The sequence below is a fragment of the Electrona antarctica genome, assembly GCF_951216825.1.
Source record: "Electrona antarctica genome assembly, chromosome: 11".
In the NCBI taxonomy this organism is placed as follows: Eukaryota; Metazoa; Chordata; class Actinopteri; order Myctophiformes; family Myctophidae; genus Electrona; species Electrona antarctica.
In genome coordinates, this window is record NC_136792.1 from 20791084 (window position 1) to 20811827 (window position 20744).

At 40.3% G+C, this 20744-nt stretch overlaps 3 protein-coding genes across 3 annotated transcripts in view; 2 read left to right on the top strand and 1 right to left on the bottom strand.

Moving 5' to 3' along the window:
• LOC306931881 (solute carrier family 13 member 2-like) overlaps positions 1-11433 on the bottom strand; it is a 15457-nt gene extending 4024 nt beyond the window's left edge. The window contains exons 1-10 of the mRNA XM_079513542.1: positions 10987-11433; positions 8433-8561; positions 6524-6660; positions 6167-6393; positions 5487-5558; positions 4583-4751; positions 2474-2596; positions 2133-2342; positions 1693-1787; positions 590-696 (exon numbers count right to left, since the gene is read on the bottom strand). Coding sequence (XP_079369668.1) covers positions 590-696; positions 1693-1787; positions 2133-2342; positions 2474-2596; positions 4583-4751; positions 5487-5558; positions 6167-6393; positions 6524-6660; positions 8433-8561; positions 10987-11088 — 1371 coding nt within the window. The 5' untranslated portion in view covers positions 11089-11433. The remainder of the gene's footprint in view (positions 1-589; positions 697-1692; positions 1788-2132; positions 2343-2473; positions 2597-4582; positions 4752-5486; positions 5559-6166; positions 6394-6523; positions 6661-8432; positions 8562-10986) is intronic.
• abhd15a (abhydrolase domain containing 15a) overlaps positions 1-20744 on the top strand; it is a 374815-nt gene that overhangs the window by 287783 nt on the left and 66288 nt on the right. The gene's annotated exons all lie outside the window — the stretch shown is intronic.
• On the top strand, positions 14247-20449 carry slc46a1 (solute carrier family 46 member 1). Its single transcript, XM_079514039.1, has 6 exons — positions 14247-14657; positions 15851-16242; positions 16462-16940; positions 19238-19321; positions 19663-19819; positions 20271-20449. The coding sequence occupies exons 1-6, from the start codon at positions 14322-14324 to the stop codon at positions 20326-20328; spliced, it is 1506 nt and encodes a 501-aa protein (XP_079370165.1). The 5' UTR covers positions 14247-14321; the 3' UTR covers positions 20329-20449.

Genomic DNA, 20744 nt, shown 5'->3' on the forward strand with positions numbered 1-20744 from the left:
GGACCAGGGCTAATCATGACCTCGCTGACGCCCTGGACCAGGGCTAATCATGACCTCGCTGACGCCCTGGACCAGGGCTAATCATGACCTCGCTGACGCCCTGGACCAGGGCTAATCATGACCTAACATGACGCCCTGGACCAGGGCTAATCATGACCTAACATGTCGATTTGCTCAGACACATATGACGTAAATCCTCCATTCATTGTCAATGGGAATTTAACAAAATACTGATTTGCTTGTCTACATATGACGTAAAGTCTCCATTCATTGTCAATGGCATTTAATATTTGTGTTGGCTACATAATATGACTACACTATAGCTGAATATAGGAGGGGCTAGCACCCCTCAAAATTAAGAAATAAACCTGCCTCTCTCTTTTCTAAAGTTCTAAACTTTTTTTTTTTTTTTAGTGGTGCAAACCACTCCAACAACCAGCTTTGTTTGTATCCGTGTTTGTGTGTACCTGTATGTGGGGCCCAAAAGAATGAGCATGGTTACTATGGTCACTGAAATTACGTCAGACCACAGCTGATCAGGCTATATAAGAACTTGCACCACTCAGTTCACACGGGTGTAATTTTTTACCTCACTTCCTTTGGCCAAAGCAAAGCCCCCTCCCAAAAGCAGAATGATGTTCCAGGGCATCTTCTCATGGACTATATCCCAGTTCAGCAGGGCTGGGGGGGGCTTTCCTGTTGGAATAAGGAAACAAAGTTGCGCAAAATAACTTGTTACAGCTTCCAGTACATATAAATCTATTGATTAAGATGATCACAGAGAACTCCAGCTTTTATTAACTGTAGATAGGACACTGAGACAATAAAGATGAAAGGAAAGATTAAAGCTAGTCCTTCAGATAGGATCATTAAAAATATTATTAGTTGACTGACATTTCATGCTACAGAAGGCAGAGCTACTGTATGTTCCTTGGTGTGTGGTGTTTGCAATAGATCTATTCATAAACTCAAGACACGCTCCATCTCTGTTCAAAGAAGACAAATGAACATCAGCATACCATGGCACCTTAAGGTCTACCTCATACATTTTGAACCTAAGTGTCTTTAATCATTGTGGCACCCTTCTGTGTACAAAACATCCTGCTTTGCCACTTTTTTGAGGAATAGCTCTAACCTCGTTGCTTATCATCACCCCAGAAGGCTATGCTCAACTTGAGTTACCAAGAGAAGGAAAGAGTATTGATTTTAAAATAATTTGTCTAAGCGACAGAACAGCGAGTACTGCTGAACAGACTTGACCTTGGGGCTATCAGGCTACAACTCCCTCTTCTGTGCCTCAGATTATGAGGCTCTGGAAGGAGCTGTTACAGTGTTTACTACAGTGCAACGAGTCAGCAAGATAGACAATCATGTTTTACTGCCATGTGGCACAATCTATCTGTTTTATAGACAATAAAGCCTGTGCTCACACTGCTTAGATCCTGTGTTTATACAGTAGATTCAAGACACTATATAACCACAAATTATGCTACCAAAATACATTTAACAAAAGAATATGCTTCTGAATGTGTATTGTGCTGCACAGTCATGTGCAGAGTCCAAAGCAAAGGTCTCTTGCAACATGCCAATGTACTTTTTATGACAAAATCGACATTCTCCCAAGACAACCACAAACATGATATTGTATAGGAATCTGTAGGTTGAACAGAAAATACTTTTCTGCTGTCCTACCATCTTCAGATGAACCACCACGTCCAGGCAGGTGGGCTGGGATGATGAAGAACAGTGTTGACATCAATATGGCCACTGTACCATCAGTGACGAATCTATTAATAGATTAAAAAGGAGGGTATGATTATCCAACAGGAGCACAGGACCATGGTGGTATCATCTCAAAATATTGAGTCCAGTCTTGATGGAATAAAATAAATAAATATATGGACATTGGATGAAAAGTCCAAAATACAATGGCTGGTAGGCCTCCAGGCAACAAAGCATGTCCAGTATTATGTTCCTTTGATATGGAATGAAAACAACTCAATAAAACAATAATTGTGTTTAAAGTGCAGGTCAATTAAACACTGAAAACTGGTGGGGGTCAATGAAGAAATTGAAGAAGGTAAACAATAGCTGCTATGTATTCAATTCACTAACTCACTCATGATACTCACGGTTTTTCTTGATTGAAAAGTACGGTGGCCCAACCAGGCATGAAGCCCGGCTCCCTGGTAAACCATAGAAGAACCAGCAAGGTGAAGACGGTCAGCACACAGCCCTCAGCGAAGCTTATGCTGCCCAGTTTTTTGTACTCATTTTTCATTACCTGGTAGGCCTCTTTGTCACCCTCTTTGGTGTCACCACATCCAAAGGACTTTTTCAAGCTGAGAAAATAGGAATTCAACATGCCACATCACTCACAAATATGCACAATTCCTCTTGCCTATTATGTTCAACAAGTGTTGATGTTATGAATGTACAATTCGACAAAATGGCTTGAGTCAAAGACACATACTCGAAGCCCAAGTAAAAGAACTGCAGCCACAACCACGTAAGGACCAGCATTAGGACCATGTTGGGGAAGGAAAAGCCAAACCAACTAGCAAAGTTGATTATGTCTCCATTATCCGGAAAGAGTCTGAGGAGAAAGAGCAAACAATATTGCAGTGAAGTTCAAACATTTCAGTATGTTTCACTGCTAATTTATCTATAAATATTTTGTCTTACCTACCTAAGCAGTGTTTTAAGTTCAAAGACACCAAGTTAGATTTGCATTATAGATCCCCATTTGATATGATTTGTAGAAAAATAAACAGTTTTAATGTAGCTTGTGGAGTTAGTTCAGTCAGATATACTCGAGTGGCTTCATGCTATGCTCAAGGGCACATACATGTACTCGAGGGGTTAATATGCTGCATTACTTGTAGGTGTATACAGTGTTTGCAAGTCCAACATAGTCACCTGACCAATTAGGTGGGGTATTTAAAAGGTATATTCAGTGATTTCACTTAATTCAAATATCTTATTTTTTTCTTTTTGGATAATCCTCCCTACTGTGCTGACCATATAATAAGTTGCTCCCTGTTCCCGGTTAACCCCTGGGGTCAAAAGACCTTAGGTTTCGTTTTTGGCTAGGGTTAGCCAGCCTTCATCCAATCAGGATGAGAGGGGCCTTCCTCCAATCATGATCGAGTAGAGGCGGGCCTTGGTGCACGTGCTGTTGGCCCACTGTAGAGCGTGTGCATGTGCACATGTTGTTACCCGCGTGATTTCTTTCTACGTCCATGATTAGACATGGTAACGCCCCGCCTGCCTCTGAGGTGGTGGAAAGCCTGGGTGAGGCGAGGTTACATGCTGGATAGTCTGCCGCGAGGTTTTCTTTTCGCAGATAAGTAAGCATGGGATGGGACCGAGGCTACGAGGTTACTCCGTCGTGGGAAATACATAAATAATACAAGTACGATATAATACAAGAGAATGACAGCTTGGCACGCGCGACAGTAACTTTTATTTTTTGTAGAAGAGGCAAACTAATATTGTTTATGCCGCTGGCCTGTTTATTTGCATACATGTGTAAACATTATTGTACTGTAAAAAGGTCTCTTTTCCCTTGATCTTTATCTTTTTAGTATTAGTACTATTAGACAGCCAAATCAAATCATAGTTGTTCAATCAATTATTAAATCAAAGCAAACGGTACAAACAATATTGGTTTGCCTCTTCTACAAAAATTAAAGTTACAAGTTACTGTCGCGTGTTGCCATTCTCTTGTACTTGTATTATCATGGCAGTAAAACATGATTGTCTATCTTGCTGACTCGTTGCACAGTAGTAAACACTGTAACACTGTAAATAACACTCTTAATGTTTAATGACGGTGTTTAATTTTGCCGAGCAGGGGGAAAAATGTAAGAGAGCCGAACGCCAAGATAAAATATTATATGCACACTTGTATTCTCATTCTATAATAAATATTGGTTAAATCTATTCGTGAGTTATCTGACTGAACTGGGATTCAGGTGATTGAGTGCTGTGCTTGTTTCGGCCATACAACATGTAAGACTGTGGCACATAATAAGTAGATTTTAGTTAGTTTTCTTCTAGAAAATACAATATCACACAGTATAAGACACATCAGTGCTAGTTTAACTCTGAGTCTGTGGATAAAAATATTCCCAGATCCATTTTTATACTCAAGAGTAAAATTCAGGACCGTGTGTGCGGGAGCAACCCAATCACCAGAGAAGAATTGTTACCGTTGTACGTTTCTGCAAACATTGATGTGTTGCATCTCAATGTTTCATGTCAGGGACGTCATCAGAATAGTAACCCTGAAGAATAATTAATTATGAGTAAATAAGATCTCATCTCTGTTGTCAATGTTTGTAGATTGTAGACTAATATTATTAGTCTACAATCTACAAACATTGACGTTTTGGGCTTGGAAAACCTCCCCTTTTTAAAGGGACAGTGCTTTCTCTGGTGACAAGGCTGGTGTGTGTGTGTGTGTGTGTGTGTGTGTGTGTGTGTGTGTGTGTGTGTGTGTGTGTGTGTGTGTGTGTGTGTGTGTGTGTGTGTGTGTGCATGATTGTGTTGTGTGATTGTGTGGATGCATATGTCATACTCATCAATCTGGCCCTTCAGGATGACATTGGGCGTGGTTCCAGTGAGGGTGGCTGTTCCTCCGATGCTAGCAGAGTAACACACACACAGGCTCATGCCTTTAGACAGGTTCACATACTTCTCCTCTCTCTTTATTCTCCTCTGCTCCTCCTCTGGGCTCTCCTCAACCTCTGGAGGGACAGAACCAACGGTCAGGAAAACACAAGTTCTTACTAACTATCTATTTACTTCCATGGTCAATTCAGTGGTTTACAAACTTTTGTTTTACGAACACAATTGGCCCACGTTTGGAGGAGGGAAGCCGGATGAGGAGGGTGATATGTATTCCTACAGGCTGGGGAATCTTTTTTAGGGTATATAATTTGTATTGGTAAATGAGTGCGCACAAAGTACCGATTTAGTAAATTAAAACATTATTTGTAACTTTTTATATAGTTGTATTTATTGGAATAATGTGTGGCACATCGGCACACCGATTGGGATCTACTGGTCTATAATCTAACATGAACACTTCTGGAGAGACCCACTTATAAATACTGTATGTTGAGTTCAAAAGATCTGCATAATGCAAATTCTAAAACATGTCTACAAACCTCCCTTGTTTTACTGTGTGTACAATGCCGATATCAGTTTCCCTGTTAATACTGTTAAGGACATGACCAAGGCCGCTCATTAATAGTTCTTCTTCAACTTATCTGAGTTCCTCCCTATGAATATTTGACTGATTCGCTGAAAGATGAATGATTGACAGAGTATCCATCTCCATCTCTACGGCTCTATCCTATCTTTAAATGGGATATAACCCATGTCAACATGGAAAGTGATACAGTAAAAGAGTTTATTTGGACTGTCATTGTCATATCAAATCTCATGTGGTGGTAACTCCAAACAAGGATTAAACGTACCATCAGTATCATCATTTTCCTTGGTCGTGATTTCCACGCTATCCTTTGCGTCTTTGATGACGTTCCCATTTTCTGCATATGAAAGAAATTATTACTTAATGAAAAAGGAAGCAGCACAAACCAAGATTAGTCATATAAACTTCTAACCACTTAACCCCATAAATGTTCAATTGACAGGTGTCCACTGGGGAAATATACTTTGTTTGAGCCGTCCAAAGAGCCTCTGCCTGATGGCCTCAAAAGTCTAATATCTCCCATGGTCCAGAGGGATATCCTTTTATTCTAGTGGTTAAGATGTTGGACTTTCATGTAGGAGGCCCGAGTTAGAATCCCGGGCGTTACATAAACTTGTGGCTATTTAATGTTGATGCTCGTCTACACATATTATAACAAATAAACTATTCTGATATACAACTTAGTATTCTAAATCTATGATAAAATCTTGTCTTATTATCAAAGAGCGCACGCGAAACATTTTTAGCGTTTTTTGGCTACACAGCGCCCCTATAGCCGACCTGGGACCCTAGGCGGGTAAGTGCCCCTCTGGCCAGCCCTGCAATCGGTTCAAACAACTTAAGTTACGTGGTGTGGTTCTAGGGATCATTAGCCGTACTTCTAGGCTTTAAGACTTGTTTGTCTTCATCTAATCAAAGAGAATAAGGACACAAGTGCACACACACCAATTTGGATAGTGTTCCCCTTGGGCTCCTTGGTATCAGCCATCTCGAAGGCCTGGTTGTCCTGACCTTCCTTAGCGGCCGTCCTCTCCCTCCTGTCAGCCTTGGCTTCTGTGTCAGAGAGCTGCTGGAGCACAGCTTGGGCGATGGGCAGCATCATGGCCGTGGAGGCCGTGTTACTGATCCACATGGACAGGAAGGCTGTGGTGCCCATGAAACCTATCATCAGGCTGGAGAGGAAGAAGAGGAATGGATGGGGAATATGGGAAAAGGACAGAGGGATGTCATGTTCAATGTAAATGTGCCCAACTGCCCATTGCTTCTTGTGAGAAAGTTATGTCCAAAAAGCAGGCGTCCTACCGGGCTGGCTTCACTCCTACAAACAGCAGAACTCGCAGCGCAATCCTCTTGTGTAAGTTCCACTGCTCCACAGCAATAGCCACCAGTAACCCACCAATGAACAGCATGTTGGAGTCTTTCAGATACTGGACGCACACCTGGACAGTGGAACACACACAGTATTTGACCCTGTTGTGATAAAGGAACCCATAACAAATAAAAAATAAAATAAAAAATATTTTGTATTTATAATTTGTTGATAATTTAAAAAAATCTAGTTGTATGTTGTATTTAATTATTGCTGTTATCGTTATAATATTAGTATTATTATTATTATCTTCTTTTTTTCTTTGTCATTGGTGGTTGGTGCAGGGGTGCGGGGATAGGATTTTAAAAAACGAGGCAAGGATGCAAGCCACCTAGTTGGCAAAGAATTTGAATTAAGTTTTACTTGCATTTTCTGTATGCCTGTATACCTGTCCTTTTTCCTCTCTAAAAATGAAATAAAAATGTATTAAAAATAATAATAATAATAATAAATAATTAGTTGGAATGTACTTCAATTAGTGAAAATAAAGGATCGTGTTTGTGACATGATGAGCTAAGTAGACCATCTATCTTTGCAGAATGTTTGCCAATTTTCACTAAATGTTGTTCTATTTCTACTGATTGGTTGTCAATGTTTGCCTATAAAACTAGAAAAAGCTAGAATAGGGACACTGTCTAAGTTATATGTGGGTTAACTTCCCCTACAATGATTTAGCCACTTTAAATTAAGGTAGTGAATTGAGTCTACAGTAACAGTCTGTTCAATATAATATGCATGTTATTGATAACCCCCTCTCTAAGGGACCAGTCGAAATTTAGAAAAGGGGGCCCTGGAGGAAAATAGGGGAGGGCCATGTCTTTTTAATTTTAGTCAGAGGGAGGGTGAGCTAATTTTATTTCGAGTCCAAGGGAGGGTGATCCAATTTTGATAATAAAACAGTCCAGGTTTTATATACTTTTCTGAATTAAAGTACAACTTTGGTCAACGATACCAAGTGTTGCTTTCACTTTTCATTGTTCCCCGTGTCAATCATTGTGCTTGGCCTATCCAAGTGTGTAAGTACACACTACAACCCCCACTTTTCAATAGCTTCCATAGCTTGCTGTGTTAGGCGTTAGACTACGAGACCATTGTCCGCGTTGGCTGTAACTTCAAACCTCACAGCGGACAGTGATTTTTTGCAATTTTTGCGGTCACTTTATTTTCTCACATATTAAAAACGATAGCAGATTAAAGTTAGGAATAAATAATACTCAGGCAAATGTGATATTAATTAATAGGGGAGGGTGATTCCTTTTTGTTTAATCACCTGGGGAGGGGACTGGATTTTTATTTTCATTCACAGTCAGGGAGGGTGATGGTATTTTTTTTTTTTTAATAATATTTATTTTATTTGGAAAAAGCAGTACAATAACAGCATTTCTATGCATACATAGGACACAAGTGCAGTTCCCAGGATTTTTTTTCCCACCCCTCTTCCCTCCCTCCCCCCTCCAAGTGACTCCATCTCCAGTGTCTCTGTAACATCCTTGCTTTCTTCAGGACTACATATGGCATCTAGTCAACACTTAACAGGGGCAAAGGGCAATATCGCTTCAGAGTGTACATTTCAGAAGGAGAAAAAGAAGAAAGAGTGGGCAGACAAGAGAAAAAGACAAAGACGAAAAAACAACAACAACCAAGAAACTAAAGTATTTACAATGGGTGATGGTATTTTATATCAGGACACATACATTTCCTCCAGGGGTACCCCTATTTAAATTTCGTCTTGTCCCTAAACAATCTGATTCCAATAAATTACTAAACAACGGTTTGGTGATGGTTTTGTTTAAAATGGACTGAAGGAATGAGTTGATGATGATGATGGTGTAAATATTGTACCACGCTTGACTCCATGATTCCCATCATGGGGAAGAAGATGACAGGCAGCAGGGCCGTCACAGCCAGGGGGATACACTCTGTACACCAGTACAGTGCCATCACAATGATCACAAAGCCACACCTGGCTTCCTGTCATGCACAAATAAAGAACAAATCCTCAATGTTAATTGAACTGAAGTTAACACAAATGGAACCAAAGTGTGTTGCTATTATTGCATATGAATATTCAGAGAACACTTGAGTAGGTGCTATGTTAGAGGCTGCCTCTCTGCCATTTTGTTCCATTGCTGTGTGGAAATCAAATAAAGCCTATATGTAACTATGTTTGTTTAGCATATTTATACACTGTATGTGTACCTTATATAATGAAAGGGACAGGCTATTATTATCTGGACAAGAGCAAAGTATTCAAAAATGATACAGTGCTCAGTTCTATATACATGAATATGAATCATGATATTAAAGGATGACCATTTTCAACATTATCTTCATAAAATTGTACCATTTTTTTCTACTTAGTCTGTGTCTCGAGGACAGTTCAGAAACCTGCCTACCAGTGAAATCATCATTGGGCAGTTATTTTTCTTCAAATGAGATTTAACATTCTTTATTTAGATATTTATTAATAATAATACATTATTTATAATAATACCATTTTCAATGCAAAATGCCAACATTGCCACTGTGTGAATATGGCTATAGCATGCTAACTTTCTAGGTATTATATAGAAAGCCTGCGATTTCTATTTGGATTCCCCATCGATTATGTCCACAGCCTTCCTATGAGACATTAACGGTTAGACAAAAATGGTACCATAATAATTAGCATTATTGAGGACCAATTATATGTAGACAGATTGAAAATGGGTGAAGTCATCATTGAACACTGGTTGAATAAAGATAGATGATTTATTTATTTATTTAATTTCTGGGATTGAGTGAACCCTGAAGCTGTCCTACTTTTTTAATTTAGCATGATCAAAGGTTACATGGAACAAAAGACTGATAATATAGTTTATAGTAATTGGGTGTTATGCAACAAAGGGTTGCATAACACTGTAGTAGTGGCCAAGAAGAATAGCTACAGTAATACTAGACTGATGTTCTTTGACTTGTGGAAAAGTTTTCTTTGAGCCCATTGCTATGTTTAAGGTGATCCCTTTCATTTTGTTGTGGTCTCATGTAACTAGGTTACTGGTTTGATATAATTTGTTTCCAGTGCAAGCATAAACCCCAGCCCACCCCCTCTGTCTCTCTCTTGCCAGTTCTTTGTATACATAGGATCACACACAGTTATAAAGCATAACACTATTGATTTTGCTATGAGCTTTAATAAAGAGACCGTTTTTTCAAATCTTCTGGGGCTCCATGGAACAAAATATTTTGAGATGGGGGTCCGTGGTCAAATACATATCATTTTGGAGGTCCTTGACATGACTGTCATTGACATTTTATTTTTATTTTTTGAAAAAGGGAGACTACCTTCAACAACCGCAGTGTAATCATATCGTATTAACACAAAGTATGCTAATGACGTGTATACACGTCTTTAGAATCAAAACCACAGGGTGCCTTGGACGTTTTTATTGATATCAAACCATTTTATAAAAATGTTGGCCTTTCCTTCTTCAGAGATCTCCTTGTGTTTCGTGCATGCGCACTGCCGTTCACTTATTTACTCGCCGACAAAAGTGGATCATAACTCTAAATCTACGGCGCTCTCCATGATTTTGACCAAAAGGGCTTCATTTCTGACTTCAGCATGAATCTCGTTTGGAATATTAAAGCTTACTTCTAGAGAGACATAAGACGAGGTAGCGTGAGGTAAGAACGGAAGATTATGCCTCCCGGTTTTGGACAAACTCCACTACGCTGCCCTACAAAGTCAAAGTGCAGTGCAAAAATTGGGTTTAAAAGTGTTTCAACTGGTTAGCCGAATTATATATTGGCATTAGTGAATTAATTACACTAATTGTAAATATTATCTTGAGGTTTATACCCCAAAATCACAAAGGCTAATTTGACCATTGGGATACACAAATACACAAATAGTAGTGTTATGCTACATTTTAATTTTGATAAAACCTTTTCTTGATTATGCTGAAAAAATGATCAGTGTTCTTTTAATGTCAAATTAGTTAGTGTAAAATGTACCCAAATGTACTTTTGGTTCCATAAATTAAAAGAAGAATGCTCTGTGGATGCTTTTAGACTGCTGTCTAAAGACAGGAAACAACATCTCAAAGATGGAAACATGCTGAGCAGACATAAGGACCAGACGAAGGACCAGTGGGACACAGTTACTAAATTAAAACAAGTACACAGGACACACAACATAATGCAGCCTATACCCTGTGTGTGTGTGTGTGTGTGTGTGTGTGTGTGTGTGTGTGTGTGTGTGTGTGTGTGTGTGTGTGTGTGTGTGTGTGTGTGTGTGTGTGTGTGTGTGTGTAGTGTACGTGTGTGTGTGCGTGCGTGCGTGTGTGTGTGTGTGTGTGTGTGTGTGTGCGCGTGTGCACAGCACAGACCCCCACACACACATATACACACTTACCGTTCCAGGAATCAGCAGTGGCAGAGGCAGAACAGCTAGTGGTGTCAGTATAACCATCAAGTAATTCCTGTAGCTCCATAGCCATTTAAGGCAATTAGCCATGATTGAAACGTGGAAAGTGAGCAGGAGAGAGAGAAAGAGAGACAGACAGAGATATAGAAGGGAAAAGAGAGACAGAGAGATTACACTGAAAAAACGGGGATTCCTTTTACGAGATAATTGGTGTCACCACTGCACCATTTGAAAGTGTGAGCCGTTGATAAAGTCCCAGTATATATACCCAGAGTATCAGCCAGAGACACACTTAAACATTAACTTTAGAGTGAGAGGTCTGCATGCATGTGTGTTATGCAGTCAGTCAGAAGATAGGGGCAGCAACAAGGATATAATTATCATCTCCGGATGGAAAAAAATAATTATGTATTTCAATTAGTTTATAAAATCGTACATAGTAGTCACGCTTTAAATCATTAAGTATTATGTTGTTTAAAAAAGCTTCTAGACAATCTTTAGTGTTTCATAAATATTCTAATATATTCTAATCTATATATCTATCTCACAATAGGTTTGTAATTTACTGTATACAGTAGCAATGTCAATATGTAAATTAGTCCTATATATGTAGAGTTACTGTATACTTACACTATATATACTGTATATTGTATATACACGCACGCACGCACGCGCGCACACACACACACACACACACACACACACACACACACACACACACACACACACACACACACACACACACACACACACACACACACACACACACACACACACACACACACACACACACACACACACACACACACACACACACACACACACACACACACACACACACACACACACACACACGGTCCTGCTGAACCTCAAGTCCCAGTCATATTCACCTGAGGATACATGAGGTTTCCCAGCCTTATCTTGATCAGCTCCACGTGTCTGTAGAATTGAATAACAATCATTATATAGAAAATGTCAAAGTTTATCAGCAGGATTCGGCTTTCAAATGAGTAAAACATTTGTTTGTTTGTTTGAATGATTTGGAGAAGATTAAATTAAAGGAGATAGTCCGGCAGCCGACAGGCTTCTTTTGTTTAAAGTGGGAATTTTGGTATATAGTCTTTTTTATTGGCATATTGTCTATAGAGGGTATGCGCGTGACATCATCATCATACCCGGAAGTTATGCAGGAACGCCTACTGAGTGGCAATAAACTACTTTTCTGGCCTTGACAGCCCATACATCCTAACAGAAAAGTAGTTTAATGCACTTTGCCAAGTCACTTTGCCACTCAATTTCCCATTCACTTTATGCATGTGCATACCGTCTATATACATACATTCATGAATCCACTTGCTGACCGGCTGTCAGTAGTGGGCAAATCTTTTTATAGGGGTTTCTTGTGACCCTACCATTAACATCCTATGGCAGGCAAAAATGTCAAACTTTCCAGTGCAGTTTTGCACAAAATAGCCACTTGCCCAAATGTGCCCAAAATGTGCTGAGCTCATCACATTTGTCATGACGTCTATTAAACCACTAAAAACATATATATTATAATATGATTGATCCTGGGGGGAAAAATAAACAAATTAATTAATGAACATGTTCTGTTCATTCACGCATTACTGAACTATCAACTGTTTATTGTCTATGTCTTCCTGACAAGGTGTGGATATGAGGTTTACTAGCTGGGCAGCAGTCAATTTGAAGTTCCATGAGATAAGATTAAACACCTGATTAATTAAAATGATATTACTTACAGATTCTTTCAGTGGGTGACATTTTATGAAATCGGCCTACAGTGATTTTCAACTTGTCATCTATTAACAAAGTAGATAATGTTATATGTATCATAACACAAATAATACGAATCAGGGAAATATAACTTTTTACAGATCTTGTATTCCCCATTGTTTACTTTACATCAGTGAGTTTTGCATAGAAAATGAAGTATGTTGAAGAAATTGTTTTAGTGCTTTCTGAACTACTGTTTTTATCTCAGTCCAAAGTGCACACACTCCTGTCCAAAACACAAGGTGATGATGATGTCTGAAAATGTTTTGCATATACATTCTATAGTATCTATAATTCAGTCTCTTCAGATAAATTATTAAGTTAGTTAATTATTGATTGATTATAAACATATCTTGATATTGCAATTGCCTACATGTTAAAGTTGAACATATCTTAGTTAGGCCTATAGCCTACATCTTTATGTGAGTGAGTGAGTGAGTGAGTGAGTGAGTGAGTGAGTGTGTGCGTGCGTTGAAAAATACAACTTGCACGACCAATCTGGAAATGTTTCAAATAATATTAATAATTATGCAACCTTGAATAGCCTTGCAATTGTCCTCAAGTAAATAGTTGAACATGAACATGTTAGACAGGCATTTGTGAGTTAAATACGGGCTTTTAAGCCCTAAGGCTAGGTCGGAGTATGTAGTGCAGCTCTTCACATGGTTACTTGGTTATACAATGATGCATCCAAGCAACACATGAATCTATGCATTAAGTTCCGAAGAAAAGCATGAAGTATTGACTCTTGTAGCCACAAATCATTTCACTCGCACTGCACCATCTTCTCTAGACATTCTGAGTAAGCGTGATTTATATGCTACAAGTGTAGTGTAGAGTGGTGTACACTAACAGTAAGCTCTAATTAGAGTGGTCAGATAGGACTTTTCTGTTTGGATGTATGGGCTGTCAATAGTGTTGTACTGCTAAGATGTCTGTAAGTTATGAAGTAGCTGCTTGTTTCAGTGTCATTGTACAGCAATTACAGGGGGATTACTGGGCCCTACATATAGCAATGACAGCTTTATTGTTTTAATTGATTGTAAAAAAAGGGGGGGGGGGAAGCATCAATTGACTGAATTTAAATTGGGGTTACGTTACCACAATACCCAAATATGCAATGTTCATTCATCCTGTAGGCTATATCATATGAACAAATATTCAGCCAGACGGTAGACCAGAAGACAAATCTCCATCTCTGTACTCCTAAAAAGTTAACATTTTTAATTATACAAAGATTTGTCATAAATGTTTTTATTAATATGCAGTCCATACCTTTGTCCAGATGGGGGACACTATTGCGCAAGCACGCAGGCAGCTATGCAAAAGTGTCAACAGAAATAGTCCGGTCTGCACCGTCTGCTAGAAAATGGTTTACATATAGATAATAGACATAACAACAGTATAGTAAAGAAGCAAGTAGTCGTAAGAGTTAGTGTCTGTTACTGTTAGTGTGTGTATGTTGCACTCAATGCAGTTGCACTGTATAACGGTACAGTTAATATTTGAGTTTGACAAAGAAGACAATGGAATACCTGGACACCACGGCAATCCTTCCCGAGGATTCACTTTCCTCTACTACAGTGACAGACGAAGAAATACCGTCAAATATAACAAACAATACGTTTGGCCATAGAGAAGAGGCTGACACGACGAGCAGTCGCTTCAGGCGACCACCGTTCTCGTGTCCTCTTTCGGTTTCAGTAGAGCCAGTATTGTTTCTGTCCATGTTCTCTCTGGCTCTGCAGGGTCCCCTGTTCACACAGTATCTGTGGGAGCGCATCAGTGAAGACCTGGGTTACAATGGAACCAAGAGTGGAGGCTGCGCTAATTCCTCAGCAGACCCCGACCCATTGCAAAAGGTACGCCGTTTGACGATTTAAAGTTAGGAATCAGATTGCGCCATGCCTGGGCTACTGTACTTTTACTGTAGTTCTAGGCAGGCTACTTAAAATTAAATGTAACAATTTCTGGGCATAATAGTTTGGACAAAGATATGCACTAGTCCGTCAAGCCAGGCCAGATCTATAGACTCTCGTAGACGTATTTCGTCTTCTGACGTATGACGTCAGAATCGATAAATACGTCTACGAGAGTCTAGTCTTGGGCTATTTACTAGGCCAGATCATCTGATCATGATATAGTGAGCGTGGATCGAAACCATTGACCGGAACCTTCATTTGACTTCCGACTGTTTTTTTCAAAATAAAAGTAATGTTGACACTCACAAGTTAGATAATTATATATTGTCACAACTCACACGTTTTATTTTATTGTATTTATTTTTTTGATTAAATACATAAAAAATGTTATGAATACAAAACCAGTGGTGATCCTGCAAGGATTATATCCGGAACACAAATATAATATTTTTTTGTACCCTAATAGTTCATTATTAATGGGGCCATGTTGCTCCAAACATAAAGCCTGTTTTTTTTTGTTTTTTTAATGAGGGAAAGAAAAAAGATGTGGGTCTTATGTTGCTCAATCTGAAATAACCACATTTACCAAAAAGTGGAGAGTTACAGCACCACCATGAGGTCGATCAGTGTAATTTTCTTTTGGACAGTAGGGGTTGACTGTCTTGACTCGGTTGACCCTTGTGTTGTATTAACTCTTTCCGTTACGGATTTAGAGCTATTGTATAGAAACCGACACATTTTGCCATACACACATTTGATGAAATTGGTCGATTTGGCCTAATGTGTACTGTATGTGCAGGGAAAACTGTGAGGAGTAGCATGCCTTTCATGCAACAACACTAAAATAATCATAAAACTTGCAACATACAGTATTATTTGTCACCTGTCTTTATCTTAAAATGTTCAGACCGCAAGTCAAACGCTTTAGGATTGCTTAGATTAGGCTGGTGTGGCGGAGCTCACCATCAGTGGTGCAGCCGTGCAGGAATAGAAACAGGGATTCCAGCCACACGGCCACGAACAATTTTATTGGCAAAATCACCTATTTTTATTTACAGATGACAGTTATTCTTAGTACTGTAATCAAGGTTAAACAGAGTTAAATGAAGAAAGGAATGTCAATGTATCCTCAGGAGGTGGAAACCTGCACAGCACACTGGAACCTGTACATCAACCTGGGGGGCTTTGCTGTGGGGTTGATGGTGGTGACTCTGCTGGGTTCCTGGAGTGACCAGGCAGGTCGCCGGCCCATACTCATCATCCCCAACCTGGGCCTCGCCCTTCAAACAGGGGTCTACCTCGTGGTAATGTACCTGAAGCTGCCGGTGGCCTACTTCCTCTTGGGCAGACTGCTCAGCAGCCTTTTAGGAGACTTCAACAGCATCCTGGCTGGCTGCTTTGCATATGTGGCTGGTACCAGTGACAGAGCGTCCCGCACCTTCAGGGTGGCAGTGCTGGAGGCTTGCCTGGGCATCGCAGGCATGCTGGCTAGCATCATTGGAGGGCAGTGGCGCCGTGCACAGGGGTATTAAATGGTCATTAATGATTACGTTTGCTGTAACATGATAGCCTATCTCTGGAATTTCCAGTCACATAATGCTCACGTTTGCTGTAACATGATAGCCTATCTCTGGAATTTCCAGTCACATAATGCTCACTTCACCCGAAACATAAACAGACAACAATGTAACATTTGTTGTTTCCATTATTTATGTTTATTCTATATTTGTATGTCTTGATTTAGATACATCAATCCATTCTGGCTGTCGCTGGCCACGTACCTGGCTGCAGCTCTTTATGCGTATCTGTTTGTGCCCGAGACCGTCGTCAGAGACCCCAGTGCCCGGCTCCTTACCACTCGCCACCACCGTGCCATCTACAGCCTCTACTCCACAGCGGGTGCCACCAGTGAGGGCGATGGAACATTTCGGAGGAGAAAGCTATGGCTTTACACACTGTGCTTCTTTGTGGTGGTGACGGTTCACTTTGGCAGCCGGGAGCTGTACGTGTTGTATGAACTGAGCGCACCACTGTGCTGGGGTCCAGGGCTCATAGGCTACGGCTCAGCGGCTCAGCACCTGGCCTACGTGAGTAGTCTGTTGGGACTGAAGATCATGCAGCGCTGCTTGAAGGACGCCTGGGTGGCCCTAGCGGGTCTGGTCTCCAACGTGGCCGGGCTGCTGGTCATCTCTGCGGCTGACACCACCCAGCTCATGTTCACAGGTGAGAGAAACTTATGGGAGTTCAGTTAACCACTTCAACCGTTGTGTTGTGAGCTTGTAGATTACTCAAAAACTGTGTTCACACAGTTTGCAGTGTACCATTTTGTTGTTAGTTGATTGGCCTGGTTAAACAAAGGTTCACCAGTTTTCCAACAACACTAATACAGAGTCATTTAAACTAAATGCTACAGGTTTGAGAGGGTATTCTTTGTGTGATTAATACAGCTCATGCGGTTTAAACACCGTGATGCAATGTGCTGTGAGCCTGCAAATATTGTCTTTGAGAGAAAAGAAAGGCAGATGCCCATTCAGTACGATGCCGGTGTGCAGTACCCATTATCATCTTGTAGGCCTGTCTATGACATACAGTATGTTGACTTCAGGGATCTTCATGAATGGCATAAGAGGGACTCAGACACACAGCTACAGAAATCAACGTTGCTAGTACGTATTGCTACGTCTGACCTGATTGCCATGAGAAGAAGCCGTTATAGCACATGGAGATGGCAGACTAAATGGAAATGGAAAAGAGAAGAGGATTCTGTATTAAATTAATTCATATTTGAGCAGACAGACTGGGGATGCATTGGCTGGACAATAATGATCCTCTCTGGCCTCTTTAATCTGTGCCTCTATCCCCTCACCATCTGGTTTTGTTTCACGGTTGTGCACAAGTTTGAGCATTTTCAGATTTGGACACAGGAAGGCTAAAGGACATGGATCCATTTGGTTTCATTAATACACTCTCAAGAGTTAAACATCTGCATTACTTAATAATTTACAAGAAGTCTACACAATTAGAGAATGTAGAATAATTGTTATTTTTGTAGATTATGAAATGACTACGCCACCTTCACAAATAGGAGTGAGGGATCCCACAGACACATTAACCATAGCATTAACCATATACTGTATATGCATACACATCTAACCCTGGATCATCACCTAGATCTGTGTTACAGAAACTGTTACAGGTCCCAGGTTTGGGTACCCGAGGTGCAGTTTATATGATTACCCTGGAATACAGGACACAAGAATGAACAACAGAAACGTGTCGTCTCTTGGCAAGATCCATCAGATAATGGCGTCTTGCAGGAAATCACGTCAGTACACTGTGGTTCCCCCAGCATGTACCAGACGGACACTCCCCCCTACTGTCCATAGTGGCTGTTATTCAAATCATGTATGTCACAGTATCTTGTTCACATGAATCATCAATCATGAATACAGGTGTATATATAAAATAAAACGAATTACACATATAAACAATAACTTGTTGTGGGTGCCACATCTGCATATATATATGGAGCCGGCCAGCAACTCTACATCTGACCTCAAACCTCAAACCCTTATATCTCCATATATGGAGCTGACCTGTTCTGACATTCCATAATGTTGATCCTTTCCACCCGTCCTTCCTGTTCTGACATTCCATGTGTTGATCTGACCTCATCAAATCCTGTACACTCAAGACACGCTCCATATATGGCCAGTACAGAATTTATTCCATATGTTCTGTATCTGACCCCCCATGCCAAAGCGCCAGTGCTCGCCCAACAATCTACCGTTTGCCGCCACCCAGGCGGATGCGTGCATGCGACCTCACCCTCAGACCGTTTGTCACACTCGAGCTGCTGTTCATACAGTACCCAGCGATAGAGTTCTCAACAGGCCTGAAAATGAAGGCCTGGCTCTGGGTTCTGTATGAACGGCAGCCTGAGGGTGACAAACGGTGCATGTGCACCAGGACACTATTAATAGACGATTCATGAAAAAAAAAGTTTAGAGATACTAAAATATCCGCATTAGAATGAAGACAACTAGCTTTCTACCATTCTAGCTGCATTTTACTGTGGGAGGGGTGGTGAAAATGGAGAACAGGGGGCATCTATGAAACAATTCAAGACCAACATGTACTGTATGTTGGGACAGGATTTTAGGCTGGTATTCAGGGTAAACGTGTTTTGGTGTGGATTTCTCCTTTAATTCCTTTAACTCCTTTAACTGACATTAGTCACAAGAATTTTACTTTGCAACATTATCCATGATCAAACATAATTGCACAAGTTAAACTTAATATGATCAAATCAAAACACAGAGGCTGAAACTATAATCAAAGGGTACTAATATGCTACATTACTTTTGTGATTTTGAGGAACCAATGGTTGCAATACATCTTGTGACTAATATTAATTATGCCAGACACTGAGCATTGAGAGAAGTGGCGTTAACCTCAGGTTGAAGCAATACCATAATTATGTCCTCATGAAAATAAGAAACTGATTTGGCTCTCCCCAGGCTATGGGCTGTATTTTCTCTCCATGGCCTCCACTCCTGTCATCAGGTCCAAGTTATCTAAGCTGGTGGGCCCATCAGAACAAGGTCAGTCACTGGTCAAAAGGAGCTCACCTACTGTACTTCATCTATACATCACACACGGTTACATACTGTACATTAGTTGGCCTGCTGTAGCATAGTAGCATTTAATATTTTCATTTTGTTGTCAAAATAACTTTTTATGGTCAGTATTTATTGTTTAAATAATTTGTACATGCCTTTTTATGGAAGTAAAATCATTTCAAAATGATTTTGAATTACAATTGTTTTTCAAACTTTTCCACCAACTTATACGGTTGCATTCTCGCACTAGGTCTAGGTGATAGAGAAAGTAAAATGCAACATTGATATACAGTTATAGAATTGTATGTTGATGTGTGTTCCAGGTGCCCTGTTTGCCTCAGTAGCCTGTGTGGAGGGCCTGTGTGCTCTGGTAGCCAGTGGCCTCTTCAACTCTCTCTACCCAGCCACACTGCACTTCATGAAGGGATTCACATTCCTTTTTGCTGCCATCCTCCTTTTTATCCCTGCTGGAGTCATTGGGTAAGTTTTCCCATTATTCAAGTAGAAGTATGGTTATGGAAGAACAAAAGTTGTTATTTTGAAGACTATTTACTATTTAGTATGGCCAGCTTTGAGGGCTAATGTGGCATCCTGACTAAATATCTCAGTCCCGCTCCAATGCAGTAATGATCTGCTCCCTTTTCTTTATACGAATGCTGTCTCGAAAATTTCAATATGAAGTGGAAATATGTTCAAAGCAAACTTAAACAGAATATCATCCTGATTGTGCCATAAGAGCTACACTAGTAGACTACTGTTATTCTTGAATTTCCAAAAGTAGTTGAGTACAATAAATGGCTAAATATCTTTAAGAACTGTATTTACCATTTTACTTTCTGCTTACCCTGTTGTTTGTTAACTAGGGTTCATGCAGTCACTCTGAATAAGAGCGTCTGCTAAATGCCTAAATTGAAATGTGTTATCTGTCTAGGATCTTGGAGTTTCAAGACCAGAGGAGAGACCACAGAGATGATTCTACGGAGTCCTGACCTGACACCCAAGTGCCATAGCCTTACAGTGGCTGATGGGTTAGCCTGGTATCAGGCTAGTAAACATTAAGCACCTAATCAAAGGGATTAGTCTTGTGTATCTCTGACTCAGGGACAAACCTTTCACTTAGGTACTGATGTGGCTAATTGTCTCCACCAGGCCGAAGGCATGGGGAGAGAGTATGTTTTTCCGTCCGTCCGTGTGTCCGTGTGTCCGTGTGTGTGTCCGTGTGTGTGTCCTTCTTTCTGTGAACAGCTAATCTCTGGCACCGTTAACCCGGTCGATGCCAAATTTTGCACACACACTCCCTGGATGCCAACGATGAACCTCTGCCCCAAAATTTCCAGAACGGCCTGTTATAGCGCCACCAGGAGGCCGCTTTGTGCAAAACAAGTTTTTGGACAGTACACCTACA

What these genes read in the sequence shown, in the direction of transcription:
- slc46a1 (XM_079514039.1), top strand. Translation starts at nt 14,322, where the DNA reads ATGGAATACCTGGACACCACGGCAATCCTTCCCGAGGATTCACTTTCC. An exon ending in CAGTGGCGCCGTGCACAGGG is followed by an intron (nt 16,243 to 16,461) that starts GTATTAAATGGT and finishes GTCTTGATTTAG; the next exon opens with ATACATCAATCCATTCTGGC. An exon ending in ATCCCTGCTGGAGTCATTGG is followed by an intron (nt 19,820 to 20,270) that starts GTAAGTTTTCCC and finishes TTATCTGTCTAG; the next exon opens with GATCTTGGAGTTTCAAGACC.